The following is a 19,029-nucleotide window of genomic DNA, read 5'->3' as shown; positions in this document are numbered from 1 at the left end:
CTGGATCGCCTTCCCTCCTTTCCCTTTTTTTCGTCAGCCTCATGTGAGGCCAACATGATCTTTTGTTGGTGCTGCAGCTATATTTATCATCCGCATGCTACTTCAGTCTGTCATCTGCCAGATGCTGGGTCTGGTGCCACCCTCCACCCCCACCTCTCCACCTCAGCCCTGCTGCCCTGTTGATTTCGTCTGAAGTTACTTCGTAATGATGCCGTCTGGCCTCAAATTATTCTGAACGTTTCTTCATCCCATAGCAGCGCTGATGATGAGGATCTTCAAGACAGGAGCTGGCGCTGATCTGCCTCTATGGTGCCATGCTGCACAAAGCAAACGCCGTCTCCCGCCGCCACGCTTTGGGAATTACAGAGAAGGAAACTGGCCGCTGCTGCCGTGAAAAGGGGGCACATCATAGTTTTTTACATCACAGAAAATTGTACATGTGGAAAAAACAAATTAGGACACTTCCTTTGCAGAAATCCATCAAGTGCTAGCAGGGAAGCTGAACACTGTGTCAGAATCAACTCTGACCAAGTTAGATGAAAATCTTTCATGAAGCATACAGGTGTGCAATACCTTACACATTTTGTCTCATTGCAAACACAAACTTAAAATGTTTGTATTGTGATTTTGGGTGAATAAGGCAGTAGCCCAGGGCCCATGATTTGTTTGGGCAGCCCCCAATACCTTCCTTTTTAATGAATGTATGTTTTGCAAACATTGTACTAAATGCCCATATCCGAGTTATATTAGTATTTTGGAAGTTTTTTAAATATTAACAATTCCCAAGTATTTGAAAAAATTTTAAGTTGCAGAATGTTTCTTCTGAAATATTAAACCTACAATACATCAGTTTAAGCTCACTGATGAATAGGACTACTTATTAATGAATTTAATTTAGAATTAGAAAAACACATTTTCTTTAGTGAATGGGGCACCAACATAGACTCAGCCCAGGGACTCATAACCTTGTAACTACGTCTATGGTGACCAGCCAGCAATGTTATTTTTTGTTTTTTCAAATACTAATGAGTAGAATGTGGCACATTTCTGTATTAAGTTCCATATAATCATAAACAAAACTCTAATACTTTTTGTTGCAACTTTCTGCATCAACCACCTTTGTACAACAAGTGACTGAACATTTTGGCCATTCCTTTTTGCGACCTAGCTTAAACTTTGTGACAAGTCATGTAGGAAACAGAGCAAACATGAAAGAAGCTGCCTGTTGACTAGTGGTGAGGACTGCTAGCTAAAAAGTCAGTTGTGCTACAACACTAATCATAAACATAAGCTCTGCTGATGCTAAAGTAAAGTGTGCTAAATGTCTTTAAAGTGAGCAAAAGTGCTAAAGAGCTAAGCAAAAAGAAATTAGCTGTGCTATTAGCGCATTAGCAGAAGTGTGTCCACCACTGTTTTAGTCAGATTAGATCAACATTGAAGGTTTTATCCTGTAAGCTAGGTGTGGTAGAAACCTATGGAGCTAAATACAATCTCCATACTTAGTACATGGAGATGTTATGAAATAAAATCTTTAGGTCTCAAAAGCCTTTAGAAAGGGGAAAGATTTTGTGATTCCAGCAGAACAACGGCCCTAAACAGACACGCAGAGCTGTGATGAAAGAGTTTACATCAAAATATTTCTGTATTAGTCCACCGCAGTAAAAATTCAGACCCAAATCCATTTGAAAAATGGTGTCAAAACATAAAAATTGAAGCGCAAACATTTCAGTCCTTGTGTTTTTTTTTTTTTCTTAACGCAGTAGAGGCATACCCACGTAATGAGGAATGAATATGAATGTAGTTAGCGTTAACGTGACAAAATTTGAAGAAAGTTTGCGTACCTTTGCAGCAGACTAAACATAGACACATTTTACCTTTGAGCTGAAGCTCAAGCCTTTTAATCTCGAAGGCAAAACCAAACAGTATCACAGAGTCGAAGCTTAATCACAAGGAAAACAAACAATTAGTCCTGAGTGCGATATCTCATGATTAGCCGCTGTGGCCTTGTGCTCATGAGTCATCTCCCCTCAGAGCTCGGGGGTGCTGGGACTCCCCGGACTGACAACGGAGTTCTCTTTATTTAAAATAATGAGTCATGCGCGGCTACCACAGCTGTAAAAATAGCAGACTCAAGTCTCCGAGGGGCAGCCTGAACCAGACGGACCTGAAAAAGAATCCAGCCTCGCCCCAAATGAAATCCAACACATGGATACACACACACACACACACACACACACATATGTACACACACATCCAGCTTTGCGCTGTTGAATTTGATTTATCTGACGGAGCCACCTACCTGGAGGCTGGAAATTTGCTGACAGAACATAATCAGGTCTGATAGCAGCCCAGTCCGTTTCCAACAACACTCCGGGTTTCTTTAAACTTCGCTGACTGCAGCTCATTGATGTCCTTTCACCACCTTTTTTAAAAAATTTTATTTTACGTCTATATTAGGTAAGAACGAGCAGGATGGGGGGAGACTATATGATTAAAGCCCTTTTCAAATTTGGCTGGCTCCAAGCTGACCACGCCAGCTCCAGATGTTGGACGGGGAAACCTCAAGCTGTTCCCAACACCGTTTTGACCAATCAGGAGGCGGTTCCCATGATTTAATTCATGCTGCTTTTCCAGAGGCTCCACATGCCTTTTCCACGCCAAAACTAATGTCAGATGACTAATTAGGACGTATAGAGTGACATGTACAGGTTTTCAGACACAATGCCCTCTCAAGCTTGTCACATTTTTTTAAACATTACAGAGTCAAACTGCCATGTGTTTTTCTGGGATCTTATGTGATAGACCAGCATTAAAAAAGGAAACTGACTCTTGGTTTTCAAACTCTGGTGAAGAAGATGGATGATCAGGAAAGCAGCTGCAAGTTGTTCTGGGTAACGGCTTTGAGTTTCACTTATGGAGACTGAATGTTTTTCTGTTCTTCTTTTTAAAGATCTAGATTAGTCAAACATTTTCGGTAAGAAAAGCCAAGGCCGATGTTTCGCAAACAAGCCTGTTTGATTTAACCACCCCATTCATTCTGTATATTTAGTGTTGTCTTGCTTTTGAAGCCGTTGTATTTAGCTTTTTAAATCTTCCCAATAACTATCAACAGCGTTTAGCAATTACCAACTAAGCCAACTTGGTATGTTTTCTTTTTTTCTTTTTTATAGCTCTCATAGTGGAGGCCAAACCTTTCATGTTTAGTTTCTTTCACATGTTAACTGGGACTTCCAAACGGCTTGTGGCAAACGTTCACACAGGCACACCTATTTCCCAAATAGAAAAGTTTTTAGCTCTTTTTTTCATGCGCCCACATGAAAACGGCACTATAGAGCAGTGTTCCCCAACATTTTTATTACCGCGGACCGGTCAAGACTTGGCAATTTTGCTGCGGCCCGGGGAGAGGAACCATCAAATAATGCTTCTGCATGTTGGCGTATGTTTATTCAGTTAGAAATGTCAACTACGAAAAAACACAACTCACCTCCAAATCACAGTGCAGCAAATAGAGTGGCTCCCGTCTTTTATCAAACACCTTTTCTATTTTTTTCATCTTTTATCACTTCAAATGAGTCCATAAACTATCACTGCTGCTTCTTCCGTGTTTGATTATTCTAAATTCATGTATGAAATGTTGGGGAGTTTTACTGGATTTCCTTCTGGAATCAGGATGTTTATGAGTGGACTTGGTTCGTGTGTGGTGTGTTACGTGGTGGTGTGTTGAATAGACATATTCAATATTGTCTCGGCCCGATTATCGCAGCCTGTGGGGTTTCCCCTGACTGGGAGCGAGAAAGCAGCCTGTTGAATGTGACAGGTAGCCAATCAGAAAGCGCGGTGACGTAAGAACGGAGGGGAATCCCAAACAGCTGACATGGTGCAACTGAGACATCGGTGGACATTAGAGGTTATGTTTATTCAGTTAAAAATGTTAACTATGAAAAAACACAACTCACCTCCAAATCACAGTGCAGCAAATAGAGCGGCTGCTCCTGCCGTCTTTTATCAAACACCTTTTCTATTTTTTTCATCTTTTATCGCTTCAAATGAGTCCACAAACTATCACTGCTGCTTCTTCCGTGTTTGATTATGCTAAATTCATGTATGGTATGTTGGGGAGTTTTACTGGATTTCCTTCTGGAATCGGGATGTTTATGAGTGGACTTGGTTCGTGTGTGGTGTGGCTGGATACAGGTGGTGTGGCTGGATACAGGTGGTGTGGCTGGATACAGGTGGTGTGGCTGGATACAGGTGGTGTGGCTGGATACAGGAACCAATCAAACCTGTTGTACTTTTATCGGCTCTGTGGTCACAGAGGCCGACAATCCTTAAATCGTGCCGTGTGAACCAGACCTAAAACTCACAAGCTCTATTCCTCTCCTTTCATCTCGACCACTGCCCTAACGCTCTCTGACTCTGGTCGCTATGGTAACGTTTACATATTCCTTCAAAATAAGATACAGATGTGCCACAAAAACGAACATTTTTACTTTCGTGAAAATTTTAGCGACTAATGGGAGCCCTGAGCTTGTTTCTCTGCAACCAGACGGTCCCAACTGGGAGTGATGGGAGACAATAACACCTGAAGTGCTGCTTATGCACAGAGAGCTTGGTCTCTAAGTGGTGAAGCGGTTTGAAGCTTCATTGCCTCATTAATGAGCCGGTCACCATAGCATGCAGAGCTTGGAATGTGGGAATCACCTACCGGGATAAATCCATTCTCCTGTCTCTTCTCTGGGCCTTTTCCCTTCTCCAAAGAAACTTTCCAAAGAATCTGATCCGTTTCTTTTTCATTTGCTGCTTGTGGCTCAATGTTGGCGTGCAAGATGTAACCGAGAGAATCCGGTTAAAGGATTTTCAAAATAAAAGCTCCTCCAGACTCAAATAATACATAAAACGGAAATATTTACTTATTTCATGTGCGGCCCGGCACCAATTGGTCCACGGCCCGGGGTTTGGGGACCACTGCTTTAGAGGACTCAAAAGGTCTTTTATTTTTAAGTAAAACTCGTTCTGAAGTGAAGATTTTGCCCTGGCGTAATGTTAGGGACAGTAAAATCGCCTTCTTTGGGGAAAAAAGTATAGATTTGACCTCATTAGTATCGATCCAATAGGTGGTTGATTTCGATGTTTTGTACACATCTAGTTTCTTGTCAAATTTGACAAAAAATAATGAAATAAATAAATCACTGCGATGCATTGTAAGCTGAGGAGGCTAAGTGCTGCTAATGAATCAAACATGACGATGATATGCAACACATTAAAGTGGTTACGGCCCCGTAACGATAGCGGCTCTTTTGAAATGATGACACTCGCAGTAAACAAGCAGGAAAGATCCTAATGGTTAATCCCTCTGGGACAAACCGAATGATTAATTTCACAAAAGCTCTTCTGTTCTTCTTTTTCTTTTTTCTTTTTTATCCAGAGGATAAAAAGAAACAATGGCAGGCACAAAACACGAAAAAAACAAAAACACATTCATCTTCAGTCAAAACGATAAAAACAGACAGTCCTCTCTAAAAGGGGAGAGAGAAAATCTGAAAAGAAAAAGCCCGTGGAGGCCGCTCGTATCGAGGCATCTGGTCATGCATAATTCCTGCTTATTGAAAGCTTGGCAGTCCTGAGATGATGAGAATTTTCTCTGGAGTTTTCATTTTGGGCATTAAACTCTCCAAAAACTCTTATCAAGAATAAACATGCAATTCTGCTGCTGCTGCAGTGAAAACAGGCGCGAATGTTTTCTCCTTTTTTTTGTTTGTTTGTTGTTTTCTCAGGGTCACAGCACACTTGGATTAAAAAACAAATTCTGCGCTTGGTCAGGGCGCCTCAGCACAGCAGGTACCCTGCCTGATCCTCTACCTGTAGCTTAAAATATAATTCATAAAGTCTAAGAACAGCAGTGTTGGTTTAATCCGCCCTCTGTGTTGCTGTGCGTACTTATTTTGCAAAAGAAATATCTAACTGCAAGATTAACTGGACAGACAAGTCAAACTCTGACTCAAATAAATCCCCTTAAATTTCTACTTTGAGGCTGTAGATCTTGAATATTAGCTAATAGCAAGAGCCACAAATGTAAGCTAGCTGTAAAGCTACATTAGCTATCTTTAGCATCACTTTGAAAGCAGAACGTATAACTTTATGCCGGCCAGTTAAATTGATCTAAATTGTGCGTTTCTGCAGGCTTTTAACCAAGTTTCCAATTTAACATTCAGTCCTCTTCCAGAATTAATTTTGATACATTTTTAGACATTTGAGTCGATAACTGTTGGGTTTAAATTGGTTTTCACAAATGCCAAAGCACAGAGCTCAACCTATCCCAAGATTTAAAAAAAAATAAATAAATAAAACAGGAGGAATTTCAATGCTTGTTTTGGCAACTAAAACCCCAATCAGGTCCGTTTCAAATTTCAAAAGTAAAATAAGATCAGGACAAATAAATCAAAGATGAAACAAAAACTTAAAGTTAGATGAACTAGATCAATTCATCTAACTTTGAATCGATCTTTATTTTTTCAGAAACCTAATTGGAGAGTGATATAAAAGCAACATACACAAAGTTTAAACTTTATAAACTTTATGTAATAAGAAAATCCAATTCAACACTCTTCCGGACATTTAACGCTCCGGATCCTCTGGGTTTGCTCTGATTTGACAGAAACTCCACAGACGCCATATTTCTTGGGAGAAGCGACGGCTGTTGTTTTCCTTCTGCTCATAATCGCACCGTGTGTTTTCCAGGCTCTGCTCTGTGTTTAGCGTCACCCCTTGATTAGAAGTTTTGTTGTCGCTGTCAATCTGTTGTGACTGCGCGGTCACAAAGCTCTGGACCGCGTTCAGACGCGCAGAGAGTCCAAACCGGACCGTGCCGGCCAGATGCGGTGGTGGGGCTCGGGTTTGAAGGTTTAAGTTCACTGCTGAAGCGACAGAAACACTTAGAGGTGGAAAATAATCCTGTTTCCTCTTCACTGCAGGTGCCAGATGAATAGAGTTGTTGTGCATTTGTATGAGAGAGGCAGGTTGCCCTGACATTTATTTACATTGATTATTTAGCATTAATTTGCTTCACTGTTATTGTTTTCATTATTTTGATTACTTTGAAGAGTTTAGTCTCAAGGGCCTTGGACCGAATGTTGGGATCTACTTATTTAGACTGGAAATATTGAGCAAAATTAGTTGCTCAATAGGCCATATAATTGAGCAAATTGAAATGACGACAATTAATTTGCTTAATGGAAACACGCTAATTTCTAAAAAACTAAAAAGCTTTTGTGTCCAGTTAGATGGTTTTATTGGCCGTTTCGGAACAGATGAATTTCACAAAACTGTAGTAGAAACTTTTTTATCGCATCACGTTGATCATATGATCAAAAGCCAGACGCTACCACTGACAGAAACGACAAAGAAGACAACAGGAAGTGGTAGAAGGATGGTTTGTTTTGTTTTAGTTTTTTTCTCTGACATTATACAGTTCATGAAAAGTTTGGTATTATTCAAACTCATTAAATCCGTAGCTCTCCTGTAAAATCGCCAAAATGCCGCATATGTAGGCGGGGCTTGTAACTCCAACGCCTGAAAAAGACGCCGACGTCTCCTCTGATGGATGATAGCGATGAGCGCTATCACCAGGGCTGAAATATGAATAATTCTCATGTAACTGTTTACATCTAACATCTGAACAAACCTATTCATATTAGGTTTTAATTTCACTTCTGATTCAACAAAAACACCGCAATTGCAAAGTTGTGTTTTCCGTTTTCACATTAGCAGAACATTGACACAGATCTGCGCTCATCCGTAACGGAAACCCAGCTGCTGTCTTTCTCCCGCCCGGTTGATTTCCCTCTTCTCGAGAAAAGTTGAGCATTTGCTTCTCCGTGTGGTTTGGACCTCCTGTTGCTGCTGCTGTAGGTACCACCGTGCCCCTAGAATGCATGAAATAACACGGCTACAAGGTAATCACAACAATCTGAAATCCCAAAGTGCCACTTATGGACCTTGAATCTGGGTGTAGCCCATCAGTCACCGAACTGCTGCTCAAGCATTTTTTATTGTTTTTTTTTTTTTTTTTTTGCTGCCGACGTAAAAGAGGTTCTAACAACGAAGGAGCGCCGCCGCGAGATGCCCTTTGACCTTCCACCTAGCATCAGAATCCGGGCCCGTGTTTATGTAAGGGAGTCTTTTGTGTACACGAGCGGGCTAAATGAGGTCTGTGTGTGGGCTGCGTTCTCAGCAGATCAGAGCCCCAAAATATAATCCGAGCAGCTTGCCTTTGACAGCCAGACACCTCAAAGGGAGCAGCGCCGGGAAAGATCATCTGCCAAGGGAAAACAAGTCCTCAAGGCGAGGGATGTGTCTTTTCTTCCCTTTTTTCTTTTTCTTTTTATTAAGGCTGCTGAATCACAATCAGCCGAGCTCTTCCGCTTTTTCAACTTTTAGCAGGAATAGGAAAGCAGAATGTATCTCTTTGTTTGGAAGAAGGGTTCATCTGGCACATCTGTGAAGGACGACCAGATGGCTTCAGCTTCTGCCCCCCCCGTCCCTTCCGACACCCCGTCCGCCAAAGGGTGATTCTGTCCAGCACTACAAGAGTCACACTTCATGTTTGCAGATATGGCCTTCCTTTCGCCGCAGATATTATCGCTCGGCGCTTCCCATGTGACTGATGAAACATGAAATACTGCAGGAGCTGGAGGGACAGAGACGGTCACAGTCATCCCACAAAACGGCCACAATGAAGCGAATGTTCACAAGCCAAATGCCTGGCAAATGGAACTAAATTATGCACTGCTTGATAACAGCTCTGCTTCTTCCCTGAACATTTCCTTTACTGGCATAAGGAAGAGGAATAGGTCTCGAGTTTCCCTGTCGTGTTGTCAAATTGGGCTAATGAAGACTTCAGGCTGAACGATGACGCCCGCTAACAAATGTGTGGCAGAAGCCTCCACTTGTTGAAATTGAGCAGCAGCCATTTTGAGTAGTTATAAAAAAAATAATAAACTGAAAATATAAATGATATCTAAGCACAGTGAGTGCTACTGTTAGCTACCTATTAGCTGCTAACAATGCTAAAGTTGACATCTGGGCTGTCTTACAGTTTCTTAATGGGGCTGGACGGCTCTCTAATTTAAAATCTACAATACTTGGCTATCAGATTTGGAGTCGATTATTCTACAATGATCAGAGGTTCCTTGGAGCTCAGTTTGGGAACGGTACAATTCTGCTTTTAACAGCGTTGACATGAAGCACTTTTAATGCTTTTCTGAGAGTTGGACATTCAGAAAATCTGGATTCCTAAAGGTCAAACCTAAAAGGTCACTTCAACTGAAACTCTGGTTGAAGTGATCTCCAGAGTTTGGTTGAGCTGTGGTTTGATCCACATCAGAGTCCAATCATGCGTTCAGACCTCCCCAAACAAACCGGACTTTCTGGACGAAATTGACGGGAGTCAAATTAAAGCGGACTAAGCAGGTCTGGTGTGAACGCACCCTTAATTGTTCTACTTAAAGATCAAAGTACATGCAAGACGGTAAACAAAATGTTAACACGGCCATCTTAAACAAAAATATTCAAGGTTTCCAATCATTTGTATTCCCAAATGACCTGTGGCCTTGAGTTTTTCTTTATTTCTGGGGGATTTGTGAGAGTTCTGCCTGCGGCAGCTGCTCGTTCACTGATCTGGCCTCGCTAGAAGGCTAGCCACATTTATTCAGGAGGATAAACTGAAAAAGTTTTTACAGATTCTAACCAGCCACAAATGGTACTCTGGCGTTTTATTTGTTATGTTCGGTCCAACTTCTATTAATAAGATGCTTAAATGTATCGGCTCGCGTTTAATTGTTTCAAGGTTAGCTCGGTTTTCACAAATCCAACAGGATGGAGCAGCTGTGGTTGTAATTAAAAGAAGTGAAAGACAGAATACATGACGTGCCCTCTCCTTCAGGCACTCCTTCACATTTCTTTCTTGCAGCCAAAACGGTTATCTGACCGACGCAGCACACTTGGATGACCGGCGGAGTTAGCATGTGTTGCATGTCAGTGGACACCTTCACAGAAGTGAGAGCATTGCTGCTACAGGAATCGAGCCTTTTTAGTAAATCTACTCTGGGTCCGGCATTGCAATTACAGGGCTGCTTACTCTGTGGCTGCAGGTTGGGGGTTTGGGGGAGGGAAATCATCCTGCAGGGAAGAGATGAAGTTAGAAAGAAGGAAAGAGCAGGGTGAGGCTGGCTGCTCACACAGACAACTTCAGCTTCGCAGCTTCAAGGATGTTTGCCTTGGGCCAGAATGCCCAAAAATAGTTAATAAACCATGACGCCCTGAAACTTTGTGTCTGAAAGTGGCAGCCAGAAATGTCAGGCTAGCAGTGAGGGAGTTGCATTACAAGAAATAATATCAATATTGATCGCTTGAGCGATGTTAGTAGGGTGTCTTGGTTTTCGTGAAGACAAAAGGACAAGCTTGTCGGCGAGCAGCATGTCTTCGGGACAAAATGACTCGCGCTTTATGGAAACGCTAAAGCACAGAAACCTCTGGAGTTCATACAGAAACTAAGGTTTTGAAAAGAAAAACCTGGCTCATTTTAAATCATCGCTTGTTAATGTTTAATGCATTCTGTCCTATAAGTCTCACAGAGGTGAAGAGGGAGCATCATCATCTTCGTTCACTCATGAACAGACGCTGCGTAGAAGGAAAAAGAAAATGTCCAGCTCCTCTCTTTGGATTCACTATGATGGTTCCAAACCTTCTCAGTGCTGACATCTGGAGCTTCGCCTGTCTTAGCTAAACCTGTTGGAGACCGTTCACGTGAACAAAGAAAGTTCTCTTGGACTTGGTTTGGAGATTCTAAGCTGCTTTTCGGAGCGATTCTGATGCTCAGGATCTGAGAGATGTTGCCTGATTTCAAAACTTTAGCTGTCGCTTGTACTTCCGGTCTGCAGTGCGGCTGCAGAGTGTTTCCAGATCAATATCAAAACATTGAGATATTTGATTGATATGGGTAATCCATGTTCGTGTTCAGAATTTAATTGAAAAGGTGCATGTACGCGCGTCATGTGTGAATCCTCCATATGGATTCTCTGTTGCAGCTCTTGAATGTTAATTAAACTAAATGAAAATTAAATTGCATTTGAGCTGAATTATTTTCATTTTAAAAATGACGGCTAAAAATGGATCACGACAGCCTTTTCAAAATGGCTGACAGGGAAAAAGCGGTGGGACGCTCTCATCTACCTGTGGGTTTGGAAAACTGGAAAAAATCTACCTTTCACTACATCTTGCTCTTTTTACAGCCATGCGTCACGTCAGCATCTGATTGATTCACTTCATTTTTTTTGCTGAAATTTATAAATTTGCTCAACATCCACATCACAGTTGGATGGAAACATGGAGATTGACAGCAAAACTAACTTCAACTCTTCTGAAATAACATCTTCACCAATCAGGGGTGTTGTTAGCTTCACCTGTTAGCTCTCAGGTGCTAACAGGAAAAGGGTTGCATTTTTGTGTTCCCGTGCAATCTGTCTCCACTCGGGGCTAAAAATCTTCTTCGGGAAGCACACACAAACGTTTTTCTCTGTAGACGTCAGATTTGTCACAATAAACGAGGGTGACGGTTCAGGAAATATGTTTGTTTGAACTGGAAAAATCAAAAACGATGCAAAACACTGATCTTCTACATCCCCCATCGCCCAATATTTAAGTCTCACAAAGCAAAGGCTAACTTCAGAGGAAATCATATGAAATGTAAATGTCTTCTTTAAGCTTTCCAACTCAGAATGAACAAAGACACCCATTAGTAAAACTCACTTTTTAAAACTTATTGGAACTGATTCAAATTTACTTGTGAAAGAGCAGACCAATAGGCTCGGTCTTCCATGCCGTACACTTTGATTACGAAAAATCTTCACACCCATTCGGGTTCACTCATACTCATGTTTTGTTCGTCTGTCGCTTCGTGTTTGTTTCTGAAGAGAAACCCAAACGCACAAAGTGGATTTCCATGAAGCAAATTTAGGGGCGAGAGAAAAGTCAAGATGTGTTCACAGTTTGAAGAAAAGAGCGGCAGCAAGGAGTCCAGCTTCAAAATGTCACTCTAACATCATCGGACTTCCTGTTTTTACCAACGCAGCGACAAAAAGAGAAACTGTCACCATACCAACCAAACAGGCGTGTTTGGATCGGAAATATCCGGCCGGCCAATTATTAGTCCTTTTTCTTTTCTCTCTCTCTCTCTCTTATTCAGCCGAAAGGACGAACCTAAATGGTTGCCGAGGGGACGCCGAGGCTGTTGAAATGTTTTGAAGGAAAAAGTTGAAACAGGAACATGTCATGTCCAATTTTAGATCGGGCTATGATAAAGTGAGCATCCCCTGATGTGGAAAAGTGCTCTCACATGGCTGCTCAACGCAACGCGGCGCAGCCTGTCTCCTTCTGAGCCATAAAAATGTCACTTTTACATTTCACAGTGGAGTCACATCAGCATCTCAAAGGTTTGCAGGATAGTTGGCGTCCATTAAAGCAGCAGTGTCATTTCTTACAGGTATAGCAGTGGAATCAGCCAGGCGCTTCTCACTGAGACTGTATTGTAAAACGTCATTTTGGGTCGTTTAAATTATGTCTGTTTCCATCAAGCATTTCTGTTTGCAAATGTGATCATTAGTAGATTAATGGTTAAACTCGAGGGAAATTAGCTGCTTTTATTTTGTTAACAAATCCTGCTTGAATGTTTTGATTAGAATTTTGCTAAAATATTAAATACTTCTGTTGGTATTAGGCATCCAGCAGAGATCAGTAAGGTTGATATGTATACACAAATTCTGTTTATAGGAAATATGTCGACATTTTTTATATTTTGGAACCAGTCGTAAGTCTGGTATGTTTCAAAACCGAACGTAATCGTGTGTCCAGCTTTAGATATTTTACCGACAGCGCTGATGCTAATGTCAAGCAAGCTCGCTAGCAAGTAAAGCTTCTTGTTGCTGTGGTTGCCAAGGAAACTGCTAGAGTAAATTTCACAAAGTGTGTATCCATTTTGAAGTGTTTTGGTAACAGCCTTGCTAAAATCTCTTTATTATGAGGTAGCCATCACTGAATTGTAGCCATAGCTACGTTTAACGTTTTTCTATTTCTTTTCTGTTTATTTTTGTCACAATAGCGATACTAAAGTACATTTTGCTTGCAAGCAAAACTTCGAAACTCTGAAGCGAACGTACCAACAAGACACACATTACAGCAAATGAAGAGAAACGTCGTTAAACTTACCTATTTTGCAAGCGTTTTATACCTTAATCACAAAACAATTCTTATTTGAGGATGAAGCAGAACACCTAGCTAATGACCTATTTGACACAATGAACTAGAAATCAGCTGTAGTTTGGCTGGTGCATTTTAAAAGAAGTTAAGTTATGAAATCTGTTCTGTAAAGGATTTGGCGACGCCTACATATCCCACAGCTGTGGCACCTGGATGCCTTTGAAACTCAGAGTCAAACTTTCCACCAGGGGGAAACTATAACTTCTCCACACATGAACAGTTTTTATGACGAGGGAGGCTCGCTGCTTCATCTAAACAGCTCCTGTTCCTGTGCAAGATGTTCCAGGACCCGACAGAACAGAACTCTTAATAAAAAGGAAGGTGACAAAAACACAAAAAAACAACCAACGACTTAATAACAAGAACGTGTTAACATTCTTATTGACACTCATCTGCAGCTTGTGGTCGGCATTTTGTGGAGCGACTGGAGCCCCCAGAATCTAATCAGCAACTTGGCACATCTGGTCAACATTAGCATTTAGCTCTCTGGGGTCAGTGGGTGAGCTTTGTCACACTGAGGAAGCAGGGACGCCGTAAAAACAGAAAATCTTGCCAAGTATTTTTGTTTCTAGTGCAAATAACTCAGTAGACTTGAACTTAGACAAAACTGACTAAGAAGTAACTTTTCAGCAACATATAAGAGCTTGTTTTTAAGTAAAAGAAAAAAAATCATTAATATTAAAGAAAAAGTACCAGTTCCATTGGCAGATTATTTCATGTAAGACTTTTATGAGTTACAAAATTTTGCAATGGCTGGGAAAAAAAAAAAAAAAAAACGCTGTTAAAATCACACGTAAATAAGTTTATTCACACAATAAGTTGTTAAAAAACAGGCCATGCCATCATCTTCCAACTACTTCCTGTCGTCGTCTTCTTCGCGGTTTTCCCCAGTGGCAATATCCAGTCGTTTATCATGTGACTCGTGCAATGCGAGAATATTGTTTCCATTGCAGTTTTGCAAAATAGACCAATTTTGATATGGGCAAAAAAAAAAAGAAAAAAAAAGCAAACACCTCATTGTAGTGCCAAAACACTTTTTGAAAGAGTTTCTTTGTATTTTCAAATTTATTTTCAAAATGTCAAGTTTTGCAAGTATATTGCCAATGGAAACCCAGCAAATTAAATATGGTTTCGACACATAGCAGTGGTTCTACAGTCAGTTTGCGCCATACTTAAACTGCGCCTCGCCAATTGCCAGCAGACATAATTCGACAACACTCCAACAAGCCGCCGTTGGGTCAACACGCCGCTAACTCTTCCAGCAGTGGTGTCACCGCCGTCGTTTCGTTCAGTAGGACTCATCTGCAAATGAGCAAACATGAGGGGGAAAAGACTCTTTTTGTGATGAACTGATCGCAGTGCGGAGAAAACCGAGTCCAACTTCCCAATCTGAGCTTTGATTCGGTGCCACCGAAACAAAGCGGTATTCCCGTGTTCTGATCAAAGTCACTTTTCTCCCCCCTGCCCCACATTAGCTGCCAATGAGCCTCTCCTGGAGACGTTTGGCGGGGACTTAATTGAAGTGGGAAGCACGCTGACACTCTGGAGATGAGGAGGGGGAAGCAACGGCCTCAACAGCTGTCCGAGCCGAAGACGGTTGAACAGTTTTCCTGCTGGTGTTGTATGTTGGTGAACCGACTTGCTACTTTTGAATCCCACTGCCTTTTGGCGTTGTTGTGTCATCGAGAAAGTAAACCTGTGGCACTTCGCACCAAATCTATGGGAACATTGTATGGGCCTCTTCCATGAAGCAGCCCACCTCCCTCTCACACACACACACACACACGCATGCTGCCTTTCTCACACGTTTATAGCCCTGCTCTCCCACTCTTACTTTCATCTCTTCTCTCCGGGTGAATGAGAAGCGGTTCTGCCCTGCCACCGCGCACTTCTCTTTGAAAGAGCCATTCATTGCTGCCGACACAGGGCACCTATAAGCTCAGAGGGCTTCTGCTGCGCTGCCTCCTGCCTTTTGGGGACATGCAAACACTTTCAAGAAAAATACAACCCGGCTGCAGGCAGAGAGAGGCAAGAAGAAGGAGGAGAGAAAACTTCAGAAGAGAACAGATGCCGTCTCAGACCTTGGACAAGAGTCAAAGCAATGACACGTCTTTCTCGCAACGTGTGAAGTATCAGCACAATGAATGACACAGGCACTGATATTGTAGAGAATTTCATGAGGTGCATCTTTTACAAAAAAAAAAAAAAAAAAGCAGCGTTAAAGTTGAAGTCAGTTCAGTTGAAGTTTGAGGCATTAGCGCTCCTGCCTGTCATGCCTTTGAGGTACGGGGGACCTGACATCCCGCCTCGTACATCATCTCTGACCGGACAGGCGGCTGCGGGAGCGAGCGGTGATTTGCGGTGGCGCTTACCTCCGTGCGCGGGGCCGGGCAGGCAGAGCAGCAGGGTCACCAAGGCACCAACCAGGACTGGATGCAGGGCTCTCATGGTATTTTTTAATTTCTTTTTGTTGGGGTTGCTCAACGTTAAGTCCTTCACTCTCCCGTTAAAGACGCTCCATTCAGAAGAGACTGAATGAGTTTCCAGTTTTCTGGGGGGGGTTGATCTGCTACAGGATACTTCTCTATGAGAAAGGGGCAGGGCTGGGGTGGGACCACAAGAGGGACGCCCTCTTATATATTTTTTTTCCCCCTCTTCTCCACACACACACTCACGCACACAAACTTAGATCTCTATGAGGCTGGAAAATCATATGCTGCTTCTCTCTGCCGACCCAGCACTCAGACACTCCCAGTCGAGCAGCCTGTTGATTTATTTGGCTCGTCTCTAAAAGAAGAAGTAAATCTTATTAATACACACACATGCTACACGCTGACAGACGTTTGGTTTAGAGGCCTCACACCAGTCCTTCCTCTCTGTATGGCTCTCAATTGCCGTGTTTCATTGCAAATGTGCGACAAACTTTGTTCACATTCTGCTGTTGTCAAAAAAACACAATTTTGAATTTGCGGCGTTTCCCTTATATGAGAAATGCAACTCAAACCATCATCCTGCAACCACTTCCTGTCGTTTTCTTGATCACAGGACTCCTGTGATGTGGAGAACCGTTTCCATTGCTGGTTTGTGAAATAAACCAGTTTTGATACGACCAAAGAAAAAAAAACACCTCGTTCCGACTCTGAAACCTTTTAGCAGAAAACCCTAACTTTTTTAAAATTTTGCGATGCCGTGAAGCAAATTTATTTTCCAAGTGTCAAATCGCGCACTTATATGATCAGTGGAAGCATCGCTTCTATTCCACCTGCAGATTTCTACAACTCTCTTCTTTTTGTAATCACACCAGGCCTCGAGTGCAACAGAGAATCAACTTTTTACTGTTGAAGACAAATCGTGTTTGCCAACTCTTCCTGGTTCTTTATCTTCCAGACTTTCTCTTGATCAATGTGTAGCTTTTCTGAGATTTTCTCCCACAGGCCTGCAGCCTTGGCTAATTAAACTCAAACTCGATCAAACAGAGGTGGGCCACTTTGGATCCACTCTCAGTCTTACGTCTTCTCCGTCAAAAGACAAAGGACAATTCAACAGCGTCGGCCGATCACGCGATCCGAGACTCGTCTTAGGCAGACTTTAATTGAGGTGAATCCCGTCTCCGATTGTTCTCCACTTCTCTTCTCTCTCTCTGACTCTCTCTTTCTTATTTTTTATTTTGGTAATGAACAAGCATGTGCACTCCACGAGAGGATTTTCTGCCTGGATATTAAAAAAAATAAATAAAAAATTATCGTCGGAGTTCGCTGTCGGAGCCTGAAGATTCAATTTCACCTGTCGCTCAGGCGGTTGGCTCGAAATTATTCCTCATTCGTTCCCACGGCTGGAGAAGCGAGTGTGCAATTAGCATTTCTCTGCAACTTCTTGACTGGAGTCCACGAAGCTCAATTAGGCTTTCCTCTTAGCTGTACATACAGTTCTTTGGATATGATGCCCCGGATAATTGGAACGTGAAGAATGAAAACACGGAGAGTCTTTTTTTTTTTTTTTCTTTCTTACTATCGACTAGCTTGAATGCTCAATCCACACGTAGCTGTTTGAAAAGAATCGTAGAACTTTGACCTTTTAAGCTGATTCCTCACATCTGTACAAAATATGCTTGTATTACTTTGAAACAAAACTGATGTTCTTTTCATTTTGCTTATTAAAGCTGCAGTAGGTCACTTCTGTAGAGAACATTGCACTAAAAGTTACATTAAAAGTGTTAATTTTGCATTAAAAGTCATAATTTACTAAATGACACTTAATAAACATTCGTGATGAAGACTCCTTCATTTTCATTTTATGTCATGTTTATGACAGTGACCTGCAGAGGTCGGGCTAGACCTTTTTGTTGTCCGTCATTATGACCGGGATATTCTGTCATATTCCATTTTCATTCGTGAATGTTCTTTATCGATTGATTTAGTTACTTCCGCGATGTACGCTTATAGTCGAAAGTGTCCCACGCGACTGCACCAAGTATAGTCGGGGTGTGAATTGTAATCTGTCAAAATGACGGACGAGCTTCAGATCTTACAGTCGACTTAAAAGAAGTCGGTCAAATACGGAAAATATTCTTTTAACGCGACACCTGGTGTTATGTCAATCTTTTGCACACGCCTTCAAATGAAGTGTTATCAATAAAAGTTACATCATTATTTATCTTTAAGCATTTTAAGTTTGTGGTTGTCAAACGTCAAAGAGTAGAAAATCAACCTCCTGACCTTGTAATTGGCAGGGTGGGGGCGTTATGTCCTGGGTGGATGAGGCTCCACCTTCAAGACGTAACTTCCGCCTCAGCTCCTTCAGACTAGCCAGCAACAATTAGCAAACACCTGGTGGATCTGTGCATCCTCGGAGCTCATTAAACTAGATACTTCTCAGTGAAACGCCGCTAAAAATGTCCTGAAGGATTAATAGAGGAGCCATGTTTGATGATTTCCTGGGCGGAGTTTCTTAAAGAGACAGAGGCCCAAATTCAAGGCATTAAAATATGAAGTCATGTTTTCTATATGTGGCATCTTCATAGCAACTGAAGGTAACATGCTTACTTGATTGTGCTATAAAGTGACTCAATGTGCCTGGAAAACACATAATACTGTCCCTTTAAATGTACAAAGCTTGTATAAAAGACTTCAGACTAAAATTGATTCTGTGAAGTATTTTAAGATTGCTTTTGTAAAAGAAAAAGAACATGATGAATAATTTCTCTTCTATCTCACAATTTTGTGCTAATTCTGTTGATCTGCCACATAAAGTCTGATTGAAATTCATGAAAGTTTGTGGTTTTCTTATAGCAAAGTGTGAAAAAACCCAAAGTGGAAAGAATATTTCTGCTTTCAGCCCCCAAATCAACTCCCTGTCCTGAGGTACCATTCTCTGTCTATTTCTCTCTTTTTTTTCTATTTTCTTAGTAAACATAAAAACACTGAAGCCCTTTCAGCCCCCTCCATCCCAAGAAAGCATTAGCTACAGCGTCTGTGAGAGGAGCTGTGAAACAACACACACACACACACACACACCCACGCACGCACGCACACACACACACACACACACACACACACACGGCTCGCGTAACAGGACACTGTTTATTGCGAACAACCTTTCCTGACACCGCAGCAGCCTCCATGATTATTTCAGCATGACACACGCTACAATTTAAAAAAAACAAACAAAAAACAAATCAACAGGGCTTCCTTTGAGCCTCGGCCAACGGTTTGTGCGGAT

At 41.8% G+C, this 19,029-nt stretch overlaps 2 protein-coding genes across 2 annotated transcripts in view; one reads left to right on the top strand and one right to left on the bottom strand.

Annotated features, from left to right (window-relative positions):
- cspg4 (chondroitin sulfate proteoglycan 4) overlaps positions 1–15,845 on the bottom strand; it is an 88,657-nt gene extending 72,812 nt beyond the window's left edge. The window contains exon 1 of the mRNA XM_044125396.1: positions 15,684–15,845. Within this exon, the coding sequence (XP_043981331.1) occupies positions 15,684–15,759 (76 nt within the window). The 5' untranslated portion in view covers positions 15,760–15,845. The remainder of the gene's footprint in view (positions 1–15,683) is intronic.
- Positions 1–19,029, top strand: part of snx33 (sorting nexin 33) — a 190,307-nt gene that overhangs the window by 119,078 nt on the left and 52,200 nt on the right. The gene's annotated exons all lie outside the window — the stretch shown is intronic.

The sequence above is a fragment of the Gambusia affinis genome, linkage group LG08 (assembly GCF_019740435.1).
Source record: "Gambusia affinis linkage group LG08, SWU_Gaff_1.0, whole genome shotgun sequence".
Lineage (NCBI taxonomy): Eukaryota > Metazoa > Chordata > Actinopteri > Cyprinodontiformes > Poeciliidae > Gambusia > Gambusia affinis.
Note: the sequence above shows the minus strand (reverse complement) of the source record. Positions and strands in the feature narration are given on the sequence as shown.